We start from the raw sequence: 27,174 nt of genomic DNA on the forward strand, positions 1-27,174 counted from the left end.
ACAAAACTAACCCAAAATTTAATAAATAAAGTAAATAAGGTATATACTACATAGTATACAAAATTTTAGTGGTCCACAATGGGGTCAATGAACAGAATGAAGGAAGTAAGTCTTTTATATGACAATGGTGTGAAAAAGCGTTTTCCTATTTATTTGTATGTTTGTCACACTTAAACATTTCAGATCATCAAACATTTTTTTTTTCTTTTTTATGTAAAAAGAAAAATCCTTTAACTGTCCAGTTTTCTTGATGTTATGATGCTTCTACCAGTGGTTTGTCATTAATAAATCAGACTTTGGCTGCTGCAGCAGAAAAAGACAAAGAGAAAATGTAATCACACAAATCAGAGGTGCAGATTTACACTTTACCTGAAACAGAGCAAAAGTGCTTTTTAAATAGGTTAATGAATATTAAGTAATATAGGCTAGATGTCTGGACATTACTAGTTTCATTTGGGCCTTCTGGGCCATTAGTCCTCTGGCTTATTGCCAGTTACCAGCCAAATAGATTGTGTATTTTATTATCTTAGTGTGTTAAAGATTCTAGTTCTTATTCTGGTCAAACTGTGCTTCATTATTTGTTTACAGCACAGCTACAGTTCCAGGTGACTTCAAGTCAAAAGGATACTACATGTCAATGGCCAGCAGCCTGTATTCAGTTTGAATATTGCTGTAAATGTACCTGGATCTGTTTCTATTGGGTTGTGAATTTGGTCTCACTGTTACATCCAACTTTTAGAGTGGGATAAAGACAAAAAGAAACAAGAGAGAATGGATTTGTAGTTAGAAATCCAAAGTTGCTTCTGTTTTGCCCACACACATTGATGATGATTTCACATCACTAAGCAGGTTATCAAATGTGGACAGAATGTTAGCAGAATCTTATAATTCTCATAAGATTCTGTTTTTCTGTCATTCAATACAATGTGTTTATGTGTGACATACTGATATGAATCATAGTATCTTATGGAATTCCAAAAATGGCTGCCAGGACAGCTGCCACCACACTGATGTGACACACTACAAATCAACTCTTTGATGCTCTGTGCTGAGTCTGCACAATAACCTGCACTTAAACATTCATTTAATATCACGTACACATATACACATACTGTCCCTCAAGAAGATACTGAGAAAAAATAAAGAATAACATTGAGACTGTAACTTTGCCATAAGTCATAGGTGTCAAACTTTGGCCTGCAGCCTAATTACATTTGGCCCGCGAAGCCATACCAAATTACTATTAGAGCTGGCCTACTGGTATTATACAGCTAATACATATATTGTTTATTATTAAGCTTTGCTTGTTCCATATTCAGTTTTCCAGCAAAACTTATTTGAGTCCATAAGAAAAGATTCATTCTTATATCTGGAGGAAGTTTTTTTTTTCAATAAATATAAATGTTAGCCCGCGACTTTGTTCCAGTTTTGAATTTTGGCCCACTGTGTATTTGAGTTTGACACCCCTGCCATAAGTCATTGTTGATTTTGTCTTCACTCTCCATCCCCTGCCAAGCTGCACCTGTGATTCTGCGGCTGCTCGCTGATGAGCTGACAGATAAGATCTTTTCTTATCCTCTGCATCCTTACCCTATCACCTCTGCCTCCCACAGGGCGCCAGCCTGCCCTGTTGAAACACTATTTTTTTTCAATGTTTCAACTGAAAAAATAGAATGCCAATGATCCAAAGTAGAATGCCAATGATCAAAAATAGAATGCCATTGATCAAAAATAGAATGCCAATGATGCAAAGTAGAATGCCTTTGATCCCTTGTGATGTCATAATCTTGCTGAGAGACAAAACCCTTAAATAGGAGCTTTGCTCTGTTAAACTTTGCTGCTCAACGGACCTTGACCTGACAGTAAGCAAATCCTTTTGGAGAGTTTTGAGAGAATTTCGCGTTAATTAGCAATTCACTGACCAAGCCGACACATTTCACCATGTCAGCTAACCCATCCTTCCGCTCAAATGAGCTTGGAATAGTTAAAGGGAGCGTTTTGGGAAACCACTACAAGGTAGAGGCTTTCCTTGGAGAAGGGGGCTTTGGTATTGTAGCCAAATGTCGTGATACCAAAACCAACCAAGCTGTGGCTATTAAAGTCAACAAGAGCGACCCTGATATTCTGCAACAGGCAAAACTGGAACTTTTCATCCTGGAGCAGCTGAGAAGGCTGGATCCAGATGCCGCCAACATTGTTAAATGGAACGGCGTTTTCCACGACGGAGAGCGGGTTTGCTTAAAGTTCGAACTCCTTGATCAATGCCTGTGGGACTATATAGGGGACCGGAAAAACCAGGGTCTCCCCATAAGTGAAGTCAGGCCAATTTTAGGTCAGCTCACAAATGCTCTGTCCCACCTGGGTTCTGTGGGAATAGTGCACGCTGACCTCAAACCGGGAAACATCATGGTTGTAAACCGCCATGAGTCTCCCATCAAAGTCAAGCTTATAGACTTTGGCCTCGCATGTCCTGTGTCTGCAGTGATGCCTGGTGACCGTGTGGGGACGGTTGGTTATAGTGCACCTGAAGTTATGCTTGGCCTTCCTTACAATGAAGCAAGTGACATGTGGTCTCTGGGGCTGGTGGCTGTGGAGCTTGGTACAGGGGTGCCACTCTACCCTGGAAATGAAGACTATGATGTTTTGAAATACATCATAGAGACTCAGGGTCAGCCACCGGATCATGTTCTAGACTCTGGCGTGTACACAGAAGACTATTTCATTGAAGACAACGACAACCAACAGCGCTGGACATTTAAGACAGACCAACAATTTAAATACGAGACAGGATATGAGTCCCTGGAGACAAGATACATAAAACTGACGCGTCTCGATGACCTGGAACAAGTAATGATGTTTAGAAGAGGACCTGAAAATGGCCAACGTTTGTTTGTAAGCTTAATTAAACAGATGTTGGCCTTGGATGCAAACCAGCGCATAACACCGTCGGAGGTTCTCCGGCATCCCTTTTTCAACCCTAAGAGTTCCCCTTGCATTGACATGAGTGCTGAAAGACCACCAAACCCGGTGGTCTTTCAGCACCCTTCAAACTTGAAATGCAAGAGATCAGAGAAAATCAACTGCAGTTTTCAAAACTCGGTTGAATTTTCTCAGCAAGTATTTGTCCACACATCAGCCAGCCCATCCTTCAGCTCAGATGACCTTGAAATAGTTGAAGGGAGCATTTTGGGAAACCACTACAAGGTAGAGGCTTTCCTCGGAGAAGGGGGCTTTGGTATTGTAGCAGAATGCCGTGATACCAAAACCAACCGAGCTGTGGCTATTAAGGTGAACAAGAACCGCACTGATATTCTGCAACAGGCAAAAAAGGAAATTTTCATCCTGGAGCAGCTGCGAAGGTTGGATCCAGATGCCGCCAACATTGTTAAATGGAACGGCTTTTTCCTTGACAGAGAGCGAGTTTGCCTGAAATTTGAACTCCTAGATCAATGCCTGTGGGACTACATAGGGGACCCGAATAACCGGCGTCTCCCCATAAGCGAAGTTAGGCCAATTTTAGGTCAACTCACAAATGCTCTGTCCCACCTGGATTCTTTGGGAATAGTGCACGCGGACCTCAAACCTGGAAACATCATGGTTGTAAATCGCTATGAGTCTCCAGTCAAAGTCAGACTTATAGACTTTGGCCTCGCATGTCCTGCGTCTGCAGTGATGCCTGGTGACCGTGTGGGGACAGTTGGTTATAGTGCGCCTGAGGTTATGCTTGGCCTTCCTTATAACGAAGCATGTGACATGTGGTCTCTGGGGCTGGTGGCTGTGGAGCTTGTTACAGGGGTGCCACTCTACCCTGGAAAAAAATATTATGATGTTTTGAAATTCATCATAGAGACTCAGGGTCAGCCACCAGATCATGTTCTCGATCCTGGCGTGTACACTGAAGACTATTTCACAAAAGACAACTACAACTACAACCAACAACGCTGGACATTTAAGACCGCCCAACAATTTAAATACGAGACAGGATATGAATCTTTGGAGACAAGATACATAAAACTGACACGTCTGGATGACCTCGAACAAATAATGATGTTTAGACGAGGACCAGAAGATGGCCAACGCTTATTTGTCAGCCTAATTAAAGAGATGTTGGCCTTGGATGCACACCAGCGGATAACACCCTCTCAGGTTCTACGGCATCCCTTTTTCAACCCTGGCCTCTCCAACAGGTTCCCAAGTATCAACATTGAAAAACCATACAGAGTCAATCTCCAGCATGGCATCTTCCACCCTGGACAAAAGTGATAAAAATACAAACTGGGATTGGAAAAGGATGTTAACAGCAAATTACACCGGAAATATTAATTAATCTGCTCCAATAATTATCACTTTGGCTTTTTTTTTTTCTTTTAATTTTCACTCCCCCCACCCCAACCAGTCGCGGCAGATGACTGTCCCTTCCTGAGCCTGGTTCTGTCGAAGGTTTCTTCCTTTTTAAAGGGAGTTTTTCCTTCCCACTGTCGCTAAATGCTTGCTCATAGGGAATCTTCTGATTGCTGGGGTGGCCAAAACTCTAGGGGAACTAGCAATTCTTGTGAAAATTTAAAAAAAAAGAAAAAAGCCTACCAATATTCAAAGCAGAGCAGCGGACACCTTACCATCACATCAGTCCTTTAATCCGACCTAAAACACCATGTTTACAGAAATAAATTCCATACAAATTGGAACTAAATTGTTGTTTTTGATTGTTTATAAATATATAGTGCTACCCTTCAGCCTCCTAGTAGACATACCTGTGTTATAAATGTGAAACTCCTCCGATTTTCAGAAAAGTTGACCTCTGACCTTGAAGTCAAGGTCACTGAGATTTAAGCTTCACAGAGATTTTCAGTAGATGCAACCATGGTATTGATTTGAAAAATCTACACAATCACAAACTTGGATGTCCACAGCGCCTCGCCATATACCAAAGATTAAGAGGTGTTTTTTTCTAGGTTTTTATAAAGATTACAAAACACAAATAACAAAAATGCCAACGCTATTGTCATTTTTGACAACGCTATTTTGATGTTGTCTAATGTAGTGCAAAAAAACAAAACTAACCCAAAATTTAATAAATAAAGTAAATAAGGTATATACTACATAGTATACAAAATTTTAGTGGTCCACAATGGGGTCAATGAACAGAATGAAGGAAGTAAGTCTTTTATATGACAATGGTGTGAAAAAGCGTTTTCCTATTTATTTGTATGTTTGTCACACTTAAACATTTCAGATCATCAAACATTTTTTTCTTTTTTATGTAAAAAGAAAAATCCTTTAACTGTCCAGTTTTCTTGATGTTATGATGCTTCTACCACTGGTTTGTCATTAATAAATCAGACTTTGGCTGCTGCAGCAGAAAAAGACAAAGAGAAAATGTAATCACACAAATCAGAGGTGCAGATTTACACTTTACCTGAAACAGAGCAAAAGTGCTTTTTAAATAGGTTAATGAATATTAAGTAATATAGGCTAGATGTCTGGACATTACTAGTTTCATTTGGGCCTTCTGGGCCATTAGTCCTCTGGCTTATTGCCAGTTACCAGCCAAATAGCTTGTGTATTTTATTATCTTAGTGTGTTAAAGATTCTAGTTCTTATTCTGGTCAAACTGTGCTTCATTATTTGTTTACAGCACAGCTACAGTTCCAGGTGACTTCAAGTCAAAAGGATACTACATGTCAATGGCCAGCAGCCTGTATTCAGTTTGAATATTGCTGTAAATGTACCTGGATCTGTTTCTATTGGGTTGTGAATTTGGTCTCACTGTTACATCCAACTTTTAGAGTGGGATAAAGACAAAAAGAAACAAGAGAGAATGGATTTGTAGTTAGAAATCCAAAGTTGCTTCTGTTTTGCCCACACACATTGATGATGATTTCACATCACTAAGCAGGTTATCAAATGTGGACAGAATGTTAGCAGAATCTTATAATTCTCATAAGATTCTGTTTTTCTGTCATTCAATACAATGTGTTTATGTGTGACATACTGATATGAATCATAGTATCTTATGGAATTCCAAAAATGGCTGCCAGGACAGCTGCCACCACACTGATGTGACACACTACAAATCAACTCTTTGATGCTCTGTGCTGAGTCTGCACAATAACCTGCACTTAAACATTCATTTAATATCACGTACACATATACACATACTGTCCCTCAAGAAGATACTGAGAAAAAATAAAGAATAACATTGAGACTGTAACTTTGCCATAAGTCATAGGTGTCAAACTCTGGCCCGCGGGCCAAATTTGGCCCGCAGCCTAATTACATTTGGCCCGCGAAGCCATACCAAATTACTATTAGAGCTGGCCTACTGGTATTATACAGCTAATACATATATTGTTTAGTATTAAGCTTTGCTTGTTCCATATTCAGTTTTCCAGCAAAACCTATTTGAGTCCATAAGAAAAGATTCATTCTTATATCTGGAGGAAGTTTTTTTTTTCAATAAATATAAATGTTAGCCCGCGACTTTGTTCCAGTTTTGAATTTTGGCCCACTGTGTATTTGAGTTTGACACCCCTGCCATAAGTCATTGTTGATTTTGTCTTCACTCTCCATCCCCTGCCAAGCTGCACCTGTGATTCTGCGGCTGCTCGCTGATGAGCTGACAGATAAGATCTTTTCTTATCCTCTGCATCCTTACCCTATCACCTCTGCCTCCCACAGGGCGCCAGCCTGCCCTGTTGAAACACTATTTTTTTTCAATGTTTCAACTGAAAAAATAGAATGCCAATGATCCAAAGTAGAATGCCAATGATCAAAAATAGAATGCCAATGATCAAAAATAGAATGCCAATGATGCAAAGTAGAATGCCTTTGATCCCTTGTGATGTCATAATCTTGCTGAGAGACAAAACCCTTAAATAGGAGCTTTGCTCTGTTAAACTTTGCTGCTCAACGGACCTTGACCTGACAGTAAGCAAATCCTTTTGGAGAGTTTTGAGAGAATTTCGCGTTAATTAGCAATTCACTGACCAAGCCGACACATTTCACCATGTCAGCTAACCCATCCTTCCGCTCAAATGAGCTTGGAATAGTTAAAGGGAGCGTTTTGGGAAACCACTACAAGGTAGAGGCTTTCCTTGGAGAAGGGGGCTTTGGTATTGTAGCCAAATGTCGTGATACCAAAACCAACCAAGCTGTGGCTATTAAAGTCAACAAGAGCGACCCTGATATTCTGCAACAGGCAAAACTGGAACTTTTCATCCTGGAGCAGCTGAGAAGGCTGGATCCAGATGCCGCCAACATTGTTAAATGGAACGGCGTTTTCCACGACGGAGAGCGGGTTTGCTTAAAGTTCGAACTCCTTGATCAATGCCTGTGGGACTATATAGGGGACCGGAAAAACCAGGGTCTCCCCATAAGTGAAGTCAGGCCAATTTTAGGTCAGCTCACAAATGCTCTGTCCCACCTGGGTTCTGTGGGAATAGTGCACGCTGACCTCAAACCTGGAAACATCATGGTTGTAAACCGCCATGAGTCTCCCATCAAAGTCAAGCTTATAGACTTTGGCCTCGCATGTCCTGTGTCTGCAGTGATGCCTGGTGACCGTGTGGGGACGGTTGGTTATAGTGCACCTGAAGTTATGCTTGGCCTTCCTTACAATGAAGCAAGTGACATGTGGTCTCTGGGGCTGGTGGCTGTGGAGCTTGGTACAGGGGTGCCACTCTACCCTGGAAATGAAGACTATGATGTTTTGAAATACATCATAGAGACTCAGGGTCAGCCACCGGATCATGTTCTAGACTCTGGCGTGTACACAGAAGACTATTTCATTGAAGACAACGACAACCAACAGCGCTGGACATTTAAGACTGACCAACAATTTCAGTACGAGACAGGATATGAGTCCCTGGAGACAAGATACATAAAACTGACGCGTCTCGATGACCTGGAACAAGTAATGATGTTTAGAAGAGGACCTGAAAATGGCCAACGTTTGTTTGTAAGCTTAATTAAACAGATGTTGGCCTTGGATGCAAACCAGCGCATAACACCGTCTGAGGTTCTCCGGCATCCCTTTTTCAACCCTAAGAGTTCCCCTTGCATTGACATGAGTGCTGAAAGACCACCAAACCCGGTGGTCTTTCAGCACCCTTCAAACTTGAAATGCAAGAGATCAGAGAAAATCAACTGCAGTTTTCAAAACTCGGTTGAATTTTCTCAGCAAGTATTTGTCCACACATCAGCCAGCCCATCTTTCAGCTCAGATGAGCTTGAAATAGTTGAAGGGAGCATTTTGGGAAACCACTACAAGGTAGAGGCTTTCCTCGGAGAAGGGGGCTTTGGTATTGTAGCAGAATGCCATGATACCAAAACCAACCGAGCTGTGGCTATTAAGGTGAACAAGAACCGCACTGATATTCTGCAACAGGCAAAAAAGGAAATTTTCATCCTGGAGCAGCTGCGAAGGTTGGATCCAGATGCCGCCAACATTGTTAAATGGAACGGCTTTTTCCTTGACAGAGAGCGAGTTTGCCTGAAATTTGAACTCCTAGATCAATGCCTGTGGGACTACATAGGGGACCCGAATAACCGGTGTCTCCCCATAAGTGAAGTCAGGCCAATTTTAGGTCAACTCACAAATGCTCTGTCCCACCTGGGTTCTTTGGGAATAGTGCACGCGGACCTCAAACCTGGAAACATCATGGTTGTAAATCGCTATGAGTCTCCAGTCAAAGTTAGACTTATAGACTTTGGCCTCGCATGTCCTGCGTCTGCAGTGATGCCTGGTGACCGTGTGGGGACAGTTGGTTATAGTGCACCTGAGGTTATGCTTGGCCTTCCTTATAACGAAGCAAGTGACATGTGGTCTCTGGGGCTGGTGGCTGTTGAGCTTGTTACAGGGGTGCCACTCTACCCTGGAAAAAAATATTATGATGTTTTGAAATTCATCATAGAGAGTCAGGGTCAGCCACCAGATCATGTTCTCGATCCTGGCGTGTACACTGAAGACTATTTCACAAAAGACAACTACAACCAACAACGCTGGACATTTAAGACCGCCCAACAATTTAAATACGAGACAGGATATGAATCTTTGGAGACAAGATACATAAAACTGACACGTCTGGATGACCTCGAACAAATAATGATGTTTAGACGAGGACCAGAAGATGGCCAACGCTTATTTGTCAGCCTAATTAAAGAGATGTTGGCCTTGGATGCACACCAGCGGATAACACCCTCTCAGGTTCTACGGCATCCCTTTTTCAACCCTGGCCTCTCCAACAGGTTCCCAAGTATCAACATTGAAAAACCATACAGAGTCAATCTCCAGCATGGCATCTTCCACCCTGGACAAAAGTGATAAAAATACAAACTGGGGTTGGAAAAGGATGTTAACAGCAAATTACACCGGAAATATTAATTAATCTGCTCCAATAATTATCACTTTGGCTTTTTTTTTTTTCTTTTAATTTTCACTCCCCCCAACCCAACCAGTCGCGGCAGATGACTGTCCCTTCCTGAGCCTGGTTCTGTCGAAGGTTTCTTCCTTTTTAAAGGGAGTTTTTCCTTCCCACTGTCGCTAAATGCTTGCTCATAGGGAATCTTCTGATTGCTGGGGTGGCCAAAACTCTAGGGGAACTAGCAATTCTTGTGAAAATTAAAAAAAAAGAAAAAAGCCTACCAATATTCAAAGCAGAGCAGCGGACACCTTACCATCACATCAGTCCTTTAATCCGACCTAAAACACCATGTTTACAGAAATAAATTCCATACAAATTGGAACTAAATTGTTGTTTTTGATTGTTTATAAATATATAGTGCTACCCTTCAGCCTCCTAGTAGACATACCTGTGTTATAAATGTGAAACTCCTCCGATTTTCAGAAAAGTTGACCTCTGACCTTGAAGTCAAGGTCACTGAGATTTAAGCTTCACAGAGATTTTCAGTAGATGCAACCATGGTATTGATTTGAAAAATCTACACAATCACAAACTTGGATGTCCACAGCGCCTCGCCATATACCAAAGATTAAGAGGTGTTTTTTTCTAGGTTTTTATAAAGATTACAAAACACAAATAACAAAAATGCCAACGCTATTGTCATTTTTGACAACGCTATTTTGATGTTGTCTAATGTAGTGCAAAAAAACAAAACTAACCCAAAATGTAATAAATAAAGTAAATAAGGTATATACTACATAGTATACAAAATTTTAGTGGTCCACAATGGGGTCAATGAACAGAATGAAGGAAGTAAGTCTTTTATATGACAATGGTGTGAAAAAGCGTTTTCCTATTTATTTGTATGTTTGTCACACTTAAACATTTCAGATCATCAAACATTTTTTTCTTTTTTATGTAAAAAGAAAAATCCTTTAACTGTCCAGTTTTCTTGATGTTATGATGCTTCTACCACTGGTTTGTCATTAATAAATCAGACTTTGGCTGCTGCAGCAGAAAAAGACAAAGAGAAAATGTAATCACACAAATCAGAGGTGCAGATTTACACTTTACCTGAAACAGAGCAAAAGTGCTTTTTAAATAGGTTAATGAATATTAAGTAATATAGGCTAGATGTCTGGACATTACTAGTTTCATTTGGGCCTTCTGGGCCATTAGTCCTCTGGCTTATTGCCAGTTACCAGCCAAATAGCTTGTGTATTTTATTATCTTAGTGTGTTAAAGATTCTAGTTCTTATTCTGGTCAAACTGTGCTTCATTATTTGTTTACAGCACAGCTACAGTTCCAGGTGACTTCAAGTCAAAAGGATACTACATGTCAATGGCCAGCAGCCTGTATTCAGTTTGAATATTGCTGTAAATGTACCTGGATCTGTTTCTATTGGGTTGTGAATTGGGTCTCACTGTTACATCCAACTTTTAGAGTGGGATAAAGACAAAAAGAAACAAGAGAGAATGGATTTGTAGTTAGAAATCCAAAGTTGCTTCTGTTTTACCCACACACATTGATGATGATTTCACATCACTAAGCAGGTTATCAAATGTGGACAGAATGTTAGCAGAATCTTATAATTCTCATAAGATTCTGTTTTTGTGTCATTCAATACAATGTGTTTATGTGTGACATACTGATATGAATCATAGTATCTTATGGAATTCCAAAAATGGCTGCCAGGACAGCTGCCACCACACTGATGTGACACACTACAAATCAACTCTTTGATGCTCTGTGCTGAGTCTGCACAATAACCTGCACTTAAACATTCATTTAATATCACGTACACATATACACATACTGTCCCTCAAGAAGATACTGAGAAAATAAAGAATAACATTGAGACTGTAACTTTGCCATAATAGTTCATTCAATTCAAGTTGAAATGTGACGTCAGCGATGTTGCTTTCAAGTTACACCGGACATATTTTGGCTGTTACGAATTGCTGTTGAAACAATATTGTACAGCTGTCAAAGCTTCAAATTTACTGTAACCGTTTACATTTTGATATTGAAAGAAAGAAAGAAAGAAAGAAAGAAAGAAAGAAAGAAAGAACATATACTTGGAAATTGGGTACATCTCCTTAGACAATCTGTTATTCTCTACAAAACTCTGGTGGTTATTTTTTTCAGCCTTGAAAACATTATTTTGCGTTACATAAAAATTTGTACCTACATTTTGGTAATGCTACTTCCTTAATTTAACAGTGTTGTTACTATCTAATATAAACCTCTGACCATGATATGATGAACTTCAGAGCTATTGCATGGTGTTCAGACCTAATAGCCTTGAGGCTTTTTCTTTCATGGAAATACAGTTCTGTGTAGACATTTTACTGCATCAACAGTTTGCAATTGAACTGATACTGAATTTTTGTGAAAACTGAGCCTAGCAGCAAATATTGCTGCTAAAACCTAATAAAGAATTTTGCACTACAGGACTTTATGTTACCTAAAGTGAGAAGACCAAGTAAAAGAATTCAGTGTTACATGAATATGATGCTGTAGATCAGTGATGCTGAGTCAGTCTCACCTCTGTAGCTATAAGTTCTCATTTACATAGAAGTTTATTTTTAGATTACAGAAAATCTGAAAAATAATTAAAAGCTGCAACTATTCACAGTGGTGGAAAGTACTGTGCATTTCCTCTAGTGCTGCACCACGTGATTACATTTTAATTTTTTTAATTTTAATTTTTTTAATTTCTTCTATCAGCAAATATTTCACTTTTGAATCTGCTACACATCTGTTTGGATTCATGTCACTTTCTGAATTTAAGATAATAATATAAATATAATTCAATACATATACATAGTGGTTACCAGATATGACTTGCATGAGCATGACGACTTATAATTTCCACAATTAGCAATTTATGGAAGCCTATTTCTGCCACTGAAAACAACTGAAACTGAAGAAAATGTCTTTTTTTGTTCATTTTTTTGTTGCCAGTTGTATGTAAGCAAATCAAAATTAGGAGATAAGAACAAATCATTGCCCTTCCTCCTTTCAAAGTTGGTTGAAACATTCCCTCCGCTACTACAACTACTAATTTTACTAATTATTCTTATTATTATATTTGATAATAATAATAATAATAATAATAATAATAATAATAATAATAATAATAATAATAATAATAATTATTATTATTATTATTATTATTATTATTAATATTTAAGTAGTACCCCAAGTTTAAATTAAAGCACTCGTTCTATATGAAAACCGCGTGACTGTGTCTTTCAGCACCTTGAAACTCTAAAATCCGAGTTTGTGAGGAGCCGCTGAAGGCATCAACGGGTTTAGTACTGAGTGAAGCGGCTCCAGATCAGCAGAGCAGGACTGAGCGAGTGAGCGAGCTACGGTCTGCTGCAGGAGCAGGAGACGCAGACAGGATCGCTGTGGACTAACTTGCATCTCTACTTTAATCCCCCCAGGAGATGAAATCCGTGTTTTAACCTCGTGGAAAACTCCAATCCAGTCCAAGATGACGGTGGATTTTGAGGACTGCATTAAAGATTCCCCCCGGTTTAGGTGAGAGCAGAGAACTCAGTATCCTAAATGTCTCCTTGAACTGTTGAACGCATTAATTCTATCCATATTTGCTGGTGTTTCCCCCCCTAAATCTTAACATGTGTTTTCTCAGATTAAAATGCGCCACGCTGGTTGTCACAGTGATCAGCACTTTTATTTGGTACATGCTAGATTACAATCCCAGTTTGGAGCGTCATTCAGACTGTGCGCATTTTTTTCCAGCATCGTTTCTTACAGTAAGCACGACGATAACGATGAGCAACGCAGCCACATGAGTTGTCACATGGGCTGACTCTGAAGCTCCTGATATCTGAGCTCACAGCGCCAGTTTTCAATTCATTAGCATCTATTTGACATCTAAGATATCATTATCCCGCCCCTGAAGCAATTAAATATTTTTTAACGGAAATACTGCGAGGCTTTCGAGAATTAATCAAGAGCCTGCCATCATCTGTACTGATTCCCATAATGAACGAGCTCCTTCCCATTTATGTTCCCATTAACTGATTACTGGTCTGAAATAGTTTAATTTTCTTATAAGAGAAGGAAAAGCAGCAAACGTTCACTACAGCAATCAGGTAAATGATCAAATAGACTGTCTGATTGTGTAGGGGATCCCTGGATCAGAGGAAACTGAAGGTTTCCACACAGACTATGCCAAAGCCCCTCACAGGGGTCCTCCAAAGGTTACATAAATAAGTAAGGAATTTTCTACACCCACATCTAAACCTGGTCCTGTGCTTCCAACAGAGTCAAGAGCCGGTCAGATGGGGAGGGGAATCAGGGTCATTTCCCCCTCCAGTGCAGTGCTGAAAGATACTTAGACATACTCAGAGATGAAGTACCAGTGCATCAAAGTAAAAAAACAGTGCAAGTTGAAATCAGGCAAATGCAGTCAAAAGTTAGGTACTGGGTTTATTTTAATCCTGCAGAGTTAGTTTGTCTCTTGCAGATTTTTAAATCAATGCAACTTGTTGAATTTCTGTTGATTTATGAAAGCCTGTATATGAGGCGAATCATACGTAACAAGGCTATGTGGGACATGATGCATGAACATGATGTGATCTGATTTTCTTTTGTGCTAGATTTTCAAAAATGTGAAGTCAGACTATGGAAAAAGGTGCAAAAAGAGGATGGGTAGTTAAAAGGTGCTAAGCAAAAAACCAAATAGTTGCACAGACTAACCTCTTCAACTTTTGTGTAATCCTATCTAATCTGCTTAAATAAATAAATAAATAAATACGTTTTTATTGTTATGGGCCTCAGCTGTAATAACGGGGATTCTTTGCCATAGAGTATGCTGTGATTTAAAAGCTTATTGCGAAATCTCTCTGATAAATGTGCAGCACTTCCTTCTGAAATGGAAATTCTCATTTAAAGTACCTTAAAAGTCGACTACAGTGAATATACTTCACTGAACTTTACTGTTTGCTCCCTGAGATAAAATCTCTGCTTCCAAATCAAAGACTTCCCGACTTGGCAGCAGCACCTTAATGACTCCCATCTGGAGCCGGAGGAAGGCACATCACGACCTTCTCCCTCCTCGTTTCATATGCAAAGCAGTGCGGCGAGGCCACAGCGAGACAAGCTGCATGTTAAACAGCCACCGTCCTCATTATTCAGAGCTCGGAGAAGCCTCACTGGGTCATGAATGGGTGGATAAAGTTATCTCCTATCTGTCGATATGGAGTGAAAATGTACCTCCTCCCCTTTTTATGCTGCACATGTTTTCAGACTTTCCTTGCCTGCTGCAGAGAGATGTTCTCATAAGTGAGCCGTCCTCCAGTTTACAGTGCGTGGAGAGTCTTTCATCTGCTGCCCAGGATGTTTAAATGACTAGAAGAGATGCTGAAAGAAGTAAAGTAAACGTATGTTCTCGCAGGCGCTGAAGCCTGTAACAGTGTTTTCAGACACCATTCAAACGGCTCTTTTGTGGAGCTAAAAGCGGAGCTACAGTATGCTGTGTTATGTAACAACCCTGGAGGTGGATGACTGGGAGGAAGCAGCAGGGAAATCGGGTCTTTTTTACATTTGGGACTTGCGTGATTCATTCCTGCCTCCCACACGTGTAAAATCATGCAGGAAATAAGTTTTGAAGTATTATCTCTGACACTTGGCTGCCTTCTCGGTTTCCCAGCTCAAGGTTGGATGACTTCTTAATGGATTAGCTAGTGGAGCAAAAACTGCAGACAGTCAGGTTCTTCTTCTTCCACTTTAATGTGCTGTTTTCACACTTGCAAGAAAAGTAGCCTAACCTGAAATACAAAAATAGACTGTATACAAAAGACGTACGTAACCACTGTGACAGAATGTTCTGGTTTGTGGACTACCGACACGAGGAGACCAGTTTGTTCTTTCTTTCTTTGTTGAAGATGCTATGAGGTGGGTAATTAGTTTCAAAGACCAAAACAGGTTGCTTTTGTACATTTTACAAGACAAAGTTAGAGAAGCGAGGGTGAAATGGTTTGGACATTTAAGGCAGTGGATTGATTGGACGAATCAAACTTCAATTTTTGTGTTTAAATCTGTTATTTAAACGGGTTTAAATGCAAACGTGACGTGGAAATCACAAATCACAAAAATTGCCAGTTTAGAATAAGAAAAACATATCATGCAAACTTGGTGCAGCTTTCTTTTTCTTTCAGCATCTCTCTTAAAGGGTGAATCAGTGAGAATCATCTGTCTCCAACTCACTCTCACTAACATCTTCCTCTGTCACAACGACCCTCTGCATGCCCTCCTTCACATCATCCAGGTTTTCCTCCTTTCCCTCTGCCTGGCAGCTCCATATCCAACATCCTTTGTCCACCATATTTCCTCTGCACATGTCCAAACCATCTCAACCTTGCGTTTCTAACTTTGTCTCCAAACTGCTCAACCTTGATGATAGCCTCCCTCTTTATTTCTGGACTGCGTGAGGCAAAGTGACAGATGAAAAGATGGAGACCGTTACAGCCTGTACAGCTGTTATCTCACACACAGTTTTCAGATGCTGTTGTTTGTTTATACCTGGCACCTACACTGGTGAAGGCGTAAAGCTGTGAATGTTCCTAATCACACTTTTATGTGTTTATTATCACCCAACATGACACATCTGAAAGTCCTATCAGACACAAATATCACATCGTTTTGATTTCATCAAACAATATGAAGAATTGAAATCTCTTTGACAAATGGTGCCTTCACTCTCAGGACAGATGTGAGACTGCAGCCAGCGATGCTCTACACATCTGTGAGGATTGCACTGCAGCACGAGGCTCTCTGTTTGTGTTTACTCTGGCACGTTACTGGCAACGAGCAACGTTTGAGCCGTTTTCTCCTCACTGATGTGTTAGTCTGACGTCACACTCACAGACTGAGCGAGCTGAGAGTCAAACACATGATCGTTCCTTTATTCTTTTCACAAAAGAAATTTGATCCCAGTATTTCTCACACATTACGACTGCGTGACGATGGCAGAAATTATAATCGCAAATATTTTGGTGATTATTTAACTCGACTTTCTAAATGTCAGACATTAGTTGAACTTTTAGGAAAAATCAACATTAGGACTCTTACAGTTAACGCATCCTTTAGTCTTAAGAAGTTTACCGAAAGCTTAAAGGATGTTTCATTAATGGCTGCTTTGCGATTTGGCGGGTTTTTTGGCGCGTCCGTTCCAGTGAGCTCCCAGTCCTTCAGAAAAATATGACCATTGTCCAGCAAGATTCTTGCTTCCGCTGAGAAACAGACTCTTTTCTCTGCGTCAGAATGGCCCAGGGCAAAGAGTCCAGATGATCCTTCTTCCCCTCCCATGTCAACAGCTGGGGGCGGCGAGCTGAGACAAGGCTGCTGTCGTGATGAGGGGCTTGCTTTGAGTCACAGCAGAGCAGAGAGCCCCGGCAGGCGGGGAATCCAAGGCCAGTGACCTGTGGCGCTCCCTGCTTCTGAGTCTCATAGCGTCTGTGAGAAAACGAGTGAACAGATGAATGTGTGACACAGTCAGATGACGCGATAAGGGGAGAGAGGATGTTACAGTCTTTTAGAATTAACTGCCTCGGTTTAGTAGAGATTTTAGTAAATAATAAAAACTTGTTTAGCAGATCCTTTTATAGTCTGAGCAACAAGTTCTCAGTGATTTGGATTAGATTCTAAGGATGATGACGACTCCACAGTGTAGTAACTGCATGCAAATTTACATCCAGTGCACTAAAGCTTCACTGCTTTTATGCAATATATTTTAAAAAAGGAACTGGAGCTGGAGTTTGCTTGTTCTCCACATGCCTGTCTAGTTTCTCTTCCTCACAGAGACGAAGACATGCATGTTAGGTTGGTGTTAGCCCATGTAGAGCTTTGCTCATTAGTTTTTAGTCAGTCCTTGATCTTAGCTGTCACAAGCCTTTGCTTTATGTCCCAGATTTGATGCGTTTGAAGATGTCGTGTTGAGTTGTGCTCAATTATAACAGCTTATTTATACAGTAAATGATCACAGTTCCTTTGTCATTTTAGAGAACAGATGGCTAATTGAGAAATTAGTCAGCAAGTTAAATGAAAGTAATTGTCACCAATGGCCTTAAATGTATCACCAGCTCTGCTTCTTCAGCTGGTGTTTGATTGATATCCCTGATGCATACTGATTCGTGTGTAAAAGACCCTTTCAGCACCCTGATTTTAAAAGATCTGGGTCTGCTCTTGCTGCTCTGTCATGAATTAATAAATCTTTATAATTGCAAGGTTTTTTAAATTCTTAATGGTATCAGAATCATCTTAAATGCTCTGTGTCACGATGAATCCAGGCGTCGGGCTAGTCTCGGTTCACGACTGTGACGGATCATCTTTGTGTTTTGCAAGCTTGTGTTTCTACGTCTCCAGCTGCTGGAAGGGTTTTCTCCGGCATGGTCTTGTTGCTTCTGCTCTATTTCCGACTGACCTCCTTCCATCTTGAATCTGTGTCAGTGGCCTTTCTGCTCAGCCAAGAGTGCTCCTCCCAGAATGGTGACTCCCGGCCAATCGAGGGTGGGGAACGCGCCATAATTGTAAAAGGAAAAAAAACAAAAACACTTCGCTGATAACCACCTGCTCCCCGTCAGTTCCATTTCCTAAGAAAACCTTAGTTTATTATTAATTTACGTCGTCTCTCGTGTATCATATTGTATATTTATGCTCATGTGGAAACATAAAGTTCAGTTTAATGACTTCCCTGTGAGAGTCGTACATTAGATCCTTTTCTGCCAGCTTCCCCGGCATTAATGTAAGTTGGTTCTGCTGTTCTAATTTTAAGCCTATGCGCTCGATTCACATGTCGAGAAAGCTCAGTGATGTTTGCTTTCAGCTTTTTTCACCGTCTTGTTAAGGGCAGCAGCTCTGCGTGTTGCAGGTAATGAAAATGACAGTGGATTAAGTCAGCACAGAGCAGTAGGTTGGATGCGTGTCTTAATCAGGGATTGCCCCACATTTTGCCCGCTCAAAAACTCAACATCGAGGTGACACACCTGCAGGCTTAATATCCAAATGGTGTCATCATAAAACAGATCTGATGATACACGGGGAAATATGGCTTTATAATTGCATCGTTGCTGCCCTCCTGTTGAGAATGTGCAGCGCTATTAGCTGGAGAGGCTTTTATCTTTTTAAAATGAGACCAGATGAAGAGCTCTTGCACGCTCCAAAGCATCAGGAGAGCAGCCGCAGGAAGGTGGATTATTAAAGGAGGAATATGTCTCTGCAAACACAAAAGCAGCAGATAAACACATCTGTAAGACAGAGCTCAGGAGACGACTGCTTTTGCAGTGATTGCCGGTGACCTGAGATCACCTTTTTTGCTTTATTGAAGAAAAGCTCAAAGTTGTTTTATTATTACAGAGGGAGCTTGATTTTGTTTTCCTTGTGGTATTAAAAGCTTTGGTCTTAAATTTAAAGCTCCGATGGAGGTCTCTTTATGTTAGGTCTCTTTCACCAGTTCAGACCATTCGATGAGTATAAAGATGGGCAAATTAAAACTGATGATGCCTTCTCACACTGGGAGTTGGATAGCAGTGTTACTGTGAGAGGTGGAGATAAGCCAAACACGAGCACACGGTCCTTGAACTTGACGCAGTGTTGGTGCCGTGGTGGATAAGCCGGAGGGATGCTCTGTTACTCTGTGATTGGATGTGTCGCTGTCAGGCAGCTAATGACGACTCGTGAAAAAGAAAAGGTCACACAGCAGCTGAATGGGTCTCTTTTGAACTTGACTGACTGCTCAAGACTTTATATTTAGTAAAGAAAGAAAGAGAGGAGGGTAATTTGTCAATCACCTGCCTATTAGCTGGTGACACTGAGGGTGTGGTTTCGCAGTCAGACCTGCCTCTTGCTCGTCACACATTGAGTCAAAGGAGAAAGTGAATATTTCACCAACTGAAGTGTGCGTCAAAGCCACCTGATGGTACAGACCTCAATAGTATTTATTAAAAAGGATAAATATGTGTTTGATTCTGGTTTTTGATTCTTATTTTTTGGCTACAATGTGACCCAAATTCTCCTTTGATAGTAAAGGTTGCCAACCCCTCTCGCATATCTAGGTTAGACTATTTCTGCGTCTAAATCCTCAAAGTTAATTGATGATTTGTGTAAATGGAAATGAATCCCTGGTGAAACCTATTTGTGATGCAGAGATGATGTCACCCCTTTTGTGCCTTTTGTGTCGAAGGAGGCCGCTCGTCTGTCCCCCTCATTTCATTTTAATGAAAAGCAAGACGTTTCACACACTGTGCACACAAAGAGCCGTGAAAAGCAGGGCGCCGCATACCGAGTGCTGTGCTGATCTGCTTCTGACGGACGTCCCGAGAGATTACAAAGGCCCGGAGCCGCTTGCACGGCCAGGAGAGACCAAGAGCACGGACAGTTTATCAAGTGCAATGAAATCTAATAGCCCGACCTCACAGCTGCTCAGTTCCTCTCGATTCGCTTTCAGATCAGCCGCCCGGTGTTTCCGCAGGTTGACCGTGCTGCGCCGCAGACATTGAATCAGCACTGTGGCAACTAAATGATGGATGAGTTGTAGTAAATTGAGATTAGTATTCCTTGCGCAACCCGTGGCAAAAGCAATGACTAATGCGGGCCAGGAGAGATGGAAAACAAGAGCTGGGCCAGTAAACACAGTATCACACAGACACTGAGCAGCTTTTAAAGCTGATAATCCAAGCCTTTGGTCTTACTTCACAGTGTGGGTCAACAGAACCTCTCACAACTTGGCATTTGTTTTTCCCAACAGATTGGATTATGGTAATGGGCGGCGAACATCTGATGCTAATTCTTTATGCCTGCAGATATCAGATGTCTCGTACAATTTTCAAGAGAAAATCCACTTTTCCCCTAATATGCAGGAGAAGGGATCCAATTTGCCCAGAGACAGTCCAGATCATGTGTTTGTTCAACTGTTGGCAAAGAGAAAAAACATGACGGGAAACATCCAAAAAAATTAAACTTATGTAACCTGTGTCACTAGCAATAGAGAAATATGCACTAGTTTCATCTACTCACCTTCAGCTCTTCCTGGGCGTCAGTGTGACTCAGCGCTGTTTGAAATGGACTATAACTTTGAGTTAATATAAATAATCTGGATAACGTTCCTGTTGGATTAATCACACTGTGAATTCCAGCTGTCGGATGTACTGCAGCACAGGCCGGCGTAATTTGTGAGGAGAGCGGTGTGGCTTTTTCTTCCTCTCTTTCCTCATCTGTCTCTTTCTCTCTTTTTTTTGTTGCTTTCACTTCACATTAGAGGAATTAATGGTCTCGTTTGCTTTCCGTCCAGGAGTAAGATGAGAGGATTAGCATCACTTTTGGGTGTCTGTTTAAGCTCAAAGTATGAAAATGTGCTTCGTAGCCAGTTAGCATAAAAACATGCCGCTTTTGTCAGAAGAAACAAACCAAATCCATTTAATTTCAACTTGGAAGCTCACAGCTTAACACAACTATCGCCAGTTAGTGGGTTGTCCTATTTTGGGTTATTCGAAGTTCGACATCTGCTCAGTTCAAGAAATAGCAGTTACGCGACAGCTAAATGAAGTTCCTACATGGCAGCATCTGGTCAAATTAAGTTAAATATGTCCTATGGTAAACTTTGTGGACCTTTTGTAATAACTGGATCTGGTTAACTGTTACCAAACTTTAAGCTAAGCAGCCAGTTTAAGCTGTTTTCTAAGATGTGCTCAGAAATCAAATGTATTTAAAACCAACTAGCTGGGTGCTGGTTTAGCTTACCAGGTTGCGAAGGCGACCTATATGCCAAAAGAGAAATGTAGAGGCTATTTGCTGTATATAATCCCACTGGTCTTTCTTCCAGTTTTTCTGCCCCAACAATATATTTAAAAAATAAAGAAAGAACTGGACAGACTGAAAAGTAAAAATCTTGAGAAAGGATGATTCAGTTTGTTTAAAATGTGGACAACAGCTCACATTTTTAGATCAACTTTGCTGGGGTTCATGGATTGAGCAATTTTAAATGGAAAGACAGCCACTTTGATTTGAATACACAAAGTCTGCAATAAGGTTGTTTTGCTTTCCAGTCATTCGTTTAAATCAGATAAAGCACTTTTGAATGTGATGGTTCTGTTTGCACAAACCAGAAGATTTTACACTTATTGAACAATTTACAGCAGTTTTCCCGAGTTTTTAAATGATGATTCCATCATTTAAAAACCCGGTAGCTATCCAAACCTACCTGGCCCTGTGTTAAAAACTAATTGCCCCCCAATCCTAATTACTGGTTGTGTCACCCTTGGCAGCAAGAACTGTAATCAAGTGTTTGCGATAACTGGCAAAGAGTTTTTCACAATAATGTTGAGAAATTTTGGCCCAGTGTTCTTTGCAGAATTGTTTAGTCTCGCGACATTTGAGGGTTTTTAAGCAGAAACAACTTGTTTAAGTTGCGGCAAAGCATTTGAATGTAATTTCCTTCTGAACTTTGCAGTGATTGGGCCTCTTAAAAACCTTGATTTTGTACTGAGCCATTCAGAGGTGAACTTGGACGAATGGAAGTCCCGACATTCTCCTTCAGGATTTTCTGGTTCCATCAATTATGACGAGTTGTTCAGATCCTCACGCAGCAAAGCAACCCCAGACATTACACTGCCACCACCATGTTTGACCATGATTGATCTTTTTATGAAATGCTGTGTCAGTTTTACTGAAACGGGGTGTAAAAAGTATAAAAATATTTTACATCATGGATTTTTTTCTTGGTATTCTTATTTTTTTTAATGCCTTCGCTCATGATTGGGCAATACAGAAAAATGACAAAAGTTTGGATGTTAAAAATCTGCTTTGCCATTCAAAATTGATCTCTTAATGACAGACAATCAGAAATACCTAATGTCCTCAGCGTGCGGTGGCTGACCTGCTTCGATTTTGTGGCCTTGTCGTGCGTCAGCTGTGTTTTTGATATGCTATTTTTTTTAAAACTTGCCCTCCAGTGGAAAGCAGCAGCATGTGAGGAGCTGTCCTCTGGGATTGGCTGTGAGCTTATGGCTCTGCATCATTTGTCAGCAGACTCACAGAAAGTGGACATGATAACCCATATTAGGGATTTTTTATCACTGAATTCTTTACACATAAAATAAGCTTCACAGAGATTTTAACTGAGGTTTAATAGGACAGATAGAAAGATGTGACTGGAGAGCTTTCTCTGTTTAATCTCATGTCTCTATAATGGCTCCCCTGATGACCGGGCTGCATGGAAAGCCTCCCTGGCTGGGTGGCTTCCAGGTGTGTGAACATCAGCTCACAGCTACATAGGATAATGTTATCGACTGTAGTGGGAATTTCACAGTGCAGCTGTGGCTGTTTGTCGCTACCCGAGGAATGAAAAGTGACTGCACATCCAACGAAAATACGAAGCCGTTACCCCGACAGTGTGAAAAGTAGATGCAGGAGGAATTCGCTGGGCTTCGACTCGGCTCAGATTTGCAATGCTGAATCACACGTGTACAAGCATCTGTTTTTGATTTGCTCCATCCCTCTCACTCCCTGCCTCATACTCTCCCCTTTTCTTCCCTTTCCGTCCTCCCTTGCCTTCCCATGTGTGCGGGGGTAGACTTCTGGTCACGCCTGGACCAGAACAGGGTCTGGGGACGGTTCAGGAAGTGCGTCAGCTTGCTGAAATATTGAAAGCAGGTTCAGCATAAAGGGCAAAACGCTGGGGAGACGATGTGTGTGAGGATGTTGCTGAGTCTTCGGTTATGACACCTAGCTCTGATTCACAACGTAAATCTCTTAAATATCTTCCAGCAGTAATAAAACTTAAAAGTCCACCAAGGAGCAAAAGGAGAAGACAGAGTTTTCCTTTTTGCACTCCAGCAAAACTGCTGTGACTGAAGAAACACACTGTCAAATCCTTAAAGTGAGGATTTGTAGTTTATAATGATATATCTTCAAATTCTTTAATTCTCACTTGCTTTTGCAACTTTGTACTTTTGTGTTACTTGCAGCTACACTCCACCTCATTGTTAGTCCATTTAAAAAACAAAGTTTCAAAGAGCTGGAAAGTAAATAAACGGCAGACAGAAATGAGGCAGGTCGAATCGTCTTACGTTTCACGCATGTGCAATACAGCAACGCAAGCGTTTTCAGTCGTTTCAGCGTGGATGAACAACTGTTCGGAAACGATTGAAAATGATAGTGTGGATGCGAGCGTTTTTAGACGACCAGATTAGTGTAGACGTAGCCTAAATCACATATATCATGAAATAGGAGCTGGGGCAGTGGTGGGTTGCAAAGCAGCTTGCAGATGCACAGCTTAAAAATTGACTTTAATACTCAATCCTTTCTTTTCAGCTCATCTCTAATCATGGTCTCTGTTTTCCTGCCATCGGCATTAATGTACTGACCGCTATCACTGGTTTAGCTTTGATAATGAAGAAAAATGTAGAAATGTTTAAAAGTTGTGCTTTTTCTCTGACTCCTGTCACATTTACTGGCGTCAGACGACCTACTAACCCGACTCTGTTGCAGAATTTGTTGTATTACCCACCTAATCTCCAGTCACTAAACCACCAACTGTATCACATTATTTCACTGACCTTTGCTAAACCAACAGCGCAGTCAGTATTTTGCATTCCACTTTACTCATTTTTCATTGTTTTCTCACTGTTTTCCATGATTGTTTGCGGCTCTCCTCGCAGAGTTGAGTTTGCCGAAGAGGCCAATGAGCCGTGACTCGGCTTCATTTTTTTCTCCTCGTTTTCTCACAAAACTGTATAATTCTGCTCTTTTCTTTCGTCGCTCTGAGTCTGGCAGAGCTGGCAATGCTGCGATTCTCCGGGGGGCTGTTTTCAGTGCCTTGTTTCTGCATTGTTAACTGAGCGCAGACAGCTGTCCCACCACGCGGCACTTCGCTGAATTGCTGTTGGATTGCGGGTCTGTGTGACTTTTTCACATCTGAATAGCAGAACAAACCCTGTACCCTGCCTGCCTTTGTCTATGCTTCCTTGCTGGCAGTGTCATGGTCTGGTTCAGTCACCTCTGACGGTCACCTCAACTTTCAGGTTCATGGGCAGGGTTAGGTTAAGAGGGTCCAGAGTGACGTAAGGGGCATGTTGCTGACACAGTGCATAGGAAACACCTGGGGGAAACCTCGCAGGAAGTGACAGCTCTCCTGTTATCTTTGACTGTCTGTCAATAAGCTGATTTTTTTTGTGGATTTCTGGATTAAAACTAAGACATCAGACAGCCCAGTTAAAGTCTGTGCAGCCTGAAAAGGATGTGAGCATAAGCCGTATCGAAGCTGCTGTTTCTGTAAGCACCATCTCTCAGGCTTCTAGACAGGAAGGAGCTGAATGCTTCACACGTCTGGTATGTCTTTCTAGTGGAAGCCAAGCTGCATGTTTAACCCACAAAAATGCCGGGAAGACTCCCAGCTCAGCCCTGTCACAGCCGGACACATCACGCCTGTGTAGGGATTTTCACTAGGGGGATTTCAGCTATTTCACCAAAATGTCAGGGTGTTGCACTGTAGGTTTGGCTTTCTGTGAGCTATTCTGTGCTGGTATTTTACTCCGACAGCCTGGTATGCTGCCTAGAAAAAGGCTGAGAGAAGCAGCACGTCTGTAGGCTTTATTGTCTTCCTCCCTTCAATGGAACATTGTCCAGGACTTTTCTCACAACTCAGGCCTCTCAGTGTGTGTGCGTGTGTGTGTGTTGACTTTCTTTAGTCTCCTGCATCCCAAATATCTTCATTGACATTTTTGTGTGTTGCAGTCATCTCGGACCACCCTGAGTTAGTATAAACCTACGCCGCCATCCCAGACCTCACGTATCCTGACCTTTTTTTGGCCTGTCCCTCCTTCCCAGACGGTTGTACAATACTCTTGTGACGTCACACATATCCTCTTGCCTCCTATGTAATAATAAACACTCAATCCGAGGCTGTCCATTTCCCCTTTATGATGCACAGGAAGAACTTGTAGGCCAGCTCCTGAATAGGGGTGGAGTTCTACTGAAAGGGTTAATCTGTGTCACATTTCCCCCTACGTGACTGTTGCCATTTCCCCCTTGGGCTGTGGTGGCCTAATTGTATGACCCCCTTACCACCCTCAGAGCTGAAGGGGGATGTATGGAGCAGGCGCTGCATTGTGCATGGTGGCTAAACTTTTTAACAAGCATTTAGCTTGTTAATAAGCTAATTGCAGCCACTTTTTTCTAATTGTGCAGTGACACTTTTAAACCTGCAGTCCACTTAATCTTCATCGCAACAAGGTTTCAGGTGAATACAAGAAAATGATGTTGGCATCCATTCAAAGAAGAAGTAAGTTGATTTAGCAGCTGATCAGAGTGTTTCCACAAGTTCAGTCTAGAATTAAACCGACCATTTCCAACCAGGTTTCCAGCTGGTTGAAAAAAACAGCACTTTTTTCCATCACCAATGATTATGAGTATTTTGGTCGATATTGAAACCTCAATTGGCACAGTTGTTAATTAATTTAAATAAAGCAGTATATTAAGTTAAAAATGCATCTTTCTGCAGAAGCTTTTCTTGAACTTTAAAGAAGTGCTGAGTGGATAAAGAGTTGCCTAAGTTGCCACTTAGGCGTGGAGATTGTGCTGTTGCTTCAGTTTGATAAGCAGAATCAATCCCAGACAAAATTATGGATTGTTTTACTTTGTGACAGAAGGATAGCAAGAAGAGTGAAAGAGAAGGTTTACAAGATGCTATTGAGACCTGCTATGATGATATTCAGTTTGGAGATAGTGGCACTACCAAACGACAAGAGGCAGACATGTGCAGAGGACTGATGGTGGATATACTGAGCAAAGGAAGTTGGATTTAGAACTGCCAGGGAGGAAGAAAAGGGGAAAAACACAGAAAAGATTCACGGATGTAATGAAGGAGGACATGGCGAGGGTTGGTGTGGCAGGGGAGGATGCTAGACATGCAGATGATCCACTGTGGTGAGCAGCAAAAATCCCATGTATGTCTTCATTTTTTGTGATATGTGTTCTACACGGGATTTTAAAGTGATGGTGATATTTAACCAGAGACCGAAATCTTTATAGTTTGAATGTGGCCATGTGTGTGAACTTTCATAAAAGGTAGACTGTAGCGTTGCAATTGCCAGTTAAGCTAAAAACTGGAGGCTTAAATATTTTAAGGTTATTACAGCTTCCTTCTGTCCTGTAGTTTCATCCTTATGAATGAATAATTAACTGTTCACATTTAAATTTTTTTCCCATTTTGGGATCACTAGACCACAGCGTCAGAAGAACAGAAAGATAATGCGGTGTGTTAATTTCTTTGTGACATTTGCTGAAGTGTGTTTGCAGGCTGTTGCATCACACTGCGCTGGTCGTCGGCGCGCAGCGGTGGTTTTGCTCTCACACTCGTGTTTTATCCATTACAGCGCTGAGAGTGAAACCTGCATTGTTGTGCGCTCATGTATTACGAGCAAAGTGGGAGCGTATTGTTTATGAAATCCCTAGAATAGCTTCACCACCGACCTGCAACAAGTCAAGGTCACGCGGGACTCGCTGGCTCCGTTCCCGTTCATTGTCTCCCTTCTCCAAGAACAGCGCTGTCAACGGGAAGTTCGAAACATGTCTGCTTCCAAATCGACTGTAAATACCGGACGCTGAAATTGGTGGTTACATTTGTAGATGGACCTCATCTTCTCTTCCTGTCTGAGTCTGTTGTTGTGTTTATATGCTTTAGTGCCTTCAGATAATATCCCTAAAGACTAGGGATATTATTAGGAAGCTAATGGGTTTCTA

The 27,174-nt window shown here is 41.2% G+C and overlaps 2 protein-coding genes across 5 annotated transcripts in view; both read left to right on the forward strand.

Moving 5' to 3' along the window:
* Positions 1-1,785: 1,785 nt before the first annotated feature.
* LOC148097018 (uncharacterized) lies at positions 1,786-10,112 on the forward strand. Its single transcript, XM_087833637.1, has 3 exons — positions 1,786-4,259; positions 5,636-5,652; positions 6,957-10,112. Exons 1-3 carry the CDS (start codon positions 1,942-1,944, stop codon positions 9,320-9,322), a joined length of 4,701 nt encoding a protein of 1,566 aa, XP_087689763.1. The 5' UTR covers positions 1,786-1,941; the 3' UTR covers positions 9,323-10,112.
* A 2,651-nt stretch (positions 10,113-12,763) lies between these two features.
* acap3a (ArfGAP with coiled-coil, ankyrin repeat and PH domains 3a) overlaps positions 12,764-27,174 on the forward strand; it is a 71,488-nt gene continuing 57,077 nt past the window's right edge. For all 4 annotated transcript variants that reach the window (XM_006794032.3, XM_006794034.3, XM_006794033.3 and 1 more), the window contains exon 1: positions 12,764-12,951. In XM_006794032.3, coding sequence (XP_006794095.2) covers positions 12,905-12,951 — 47 coding nt within the window. In that variant the 5' untranslated portion in view covers positions 12,764-12,904. The remainder of the gene's footprint in view (positions 12,952-27,174) is intronic.

This window comes from Neolamprologus brichardi, chromosome 20 (assembly GCF_056152115.1).
Source record: "Neolamprologus brichardi isolate AB-2024 chromosome 20, ASM5615211v1, whole genome shotgun sequence".
In the NCBI taxonomy this organism is placed as follows: Eukaryota; Metazoa; Chordata; class Actinopteri; order Cichliformes; family Cichlidae; genus Neolamprologus; species Neolamprologus brichardi.

Coding starts and splice junctions, on each gene's coding strand:
- LOC148097018 (XM_087833637.1), top strand. CDS start 1,942: ATGTCAGCTAACCCATCCTTCCGCTCAAATGAGCTTGGAATAGTTAAA.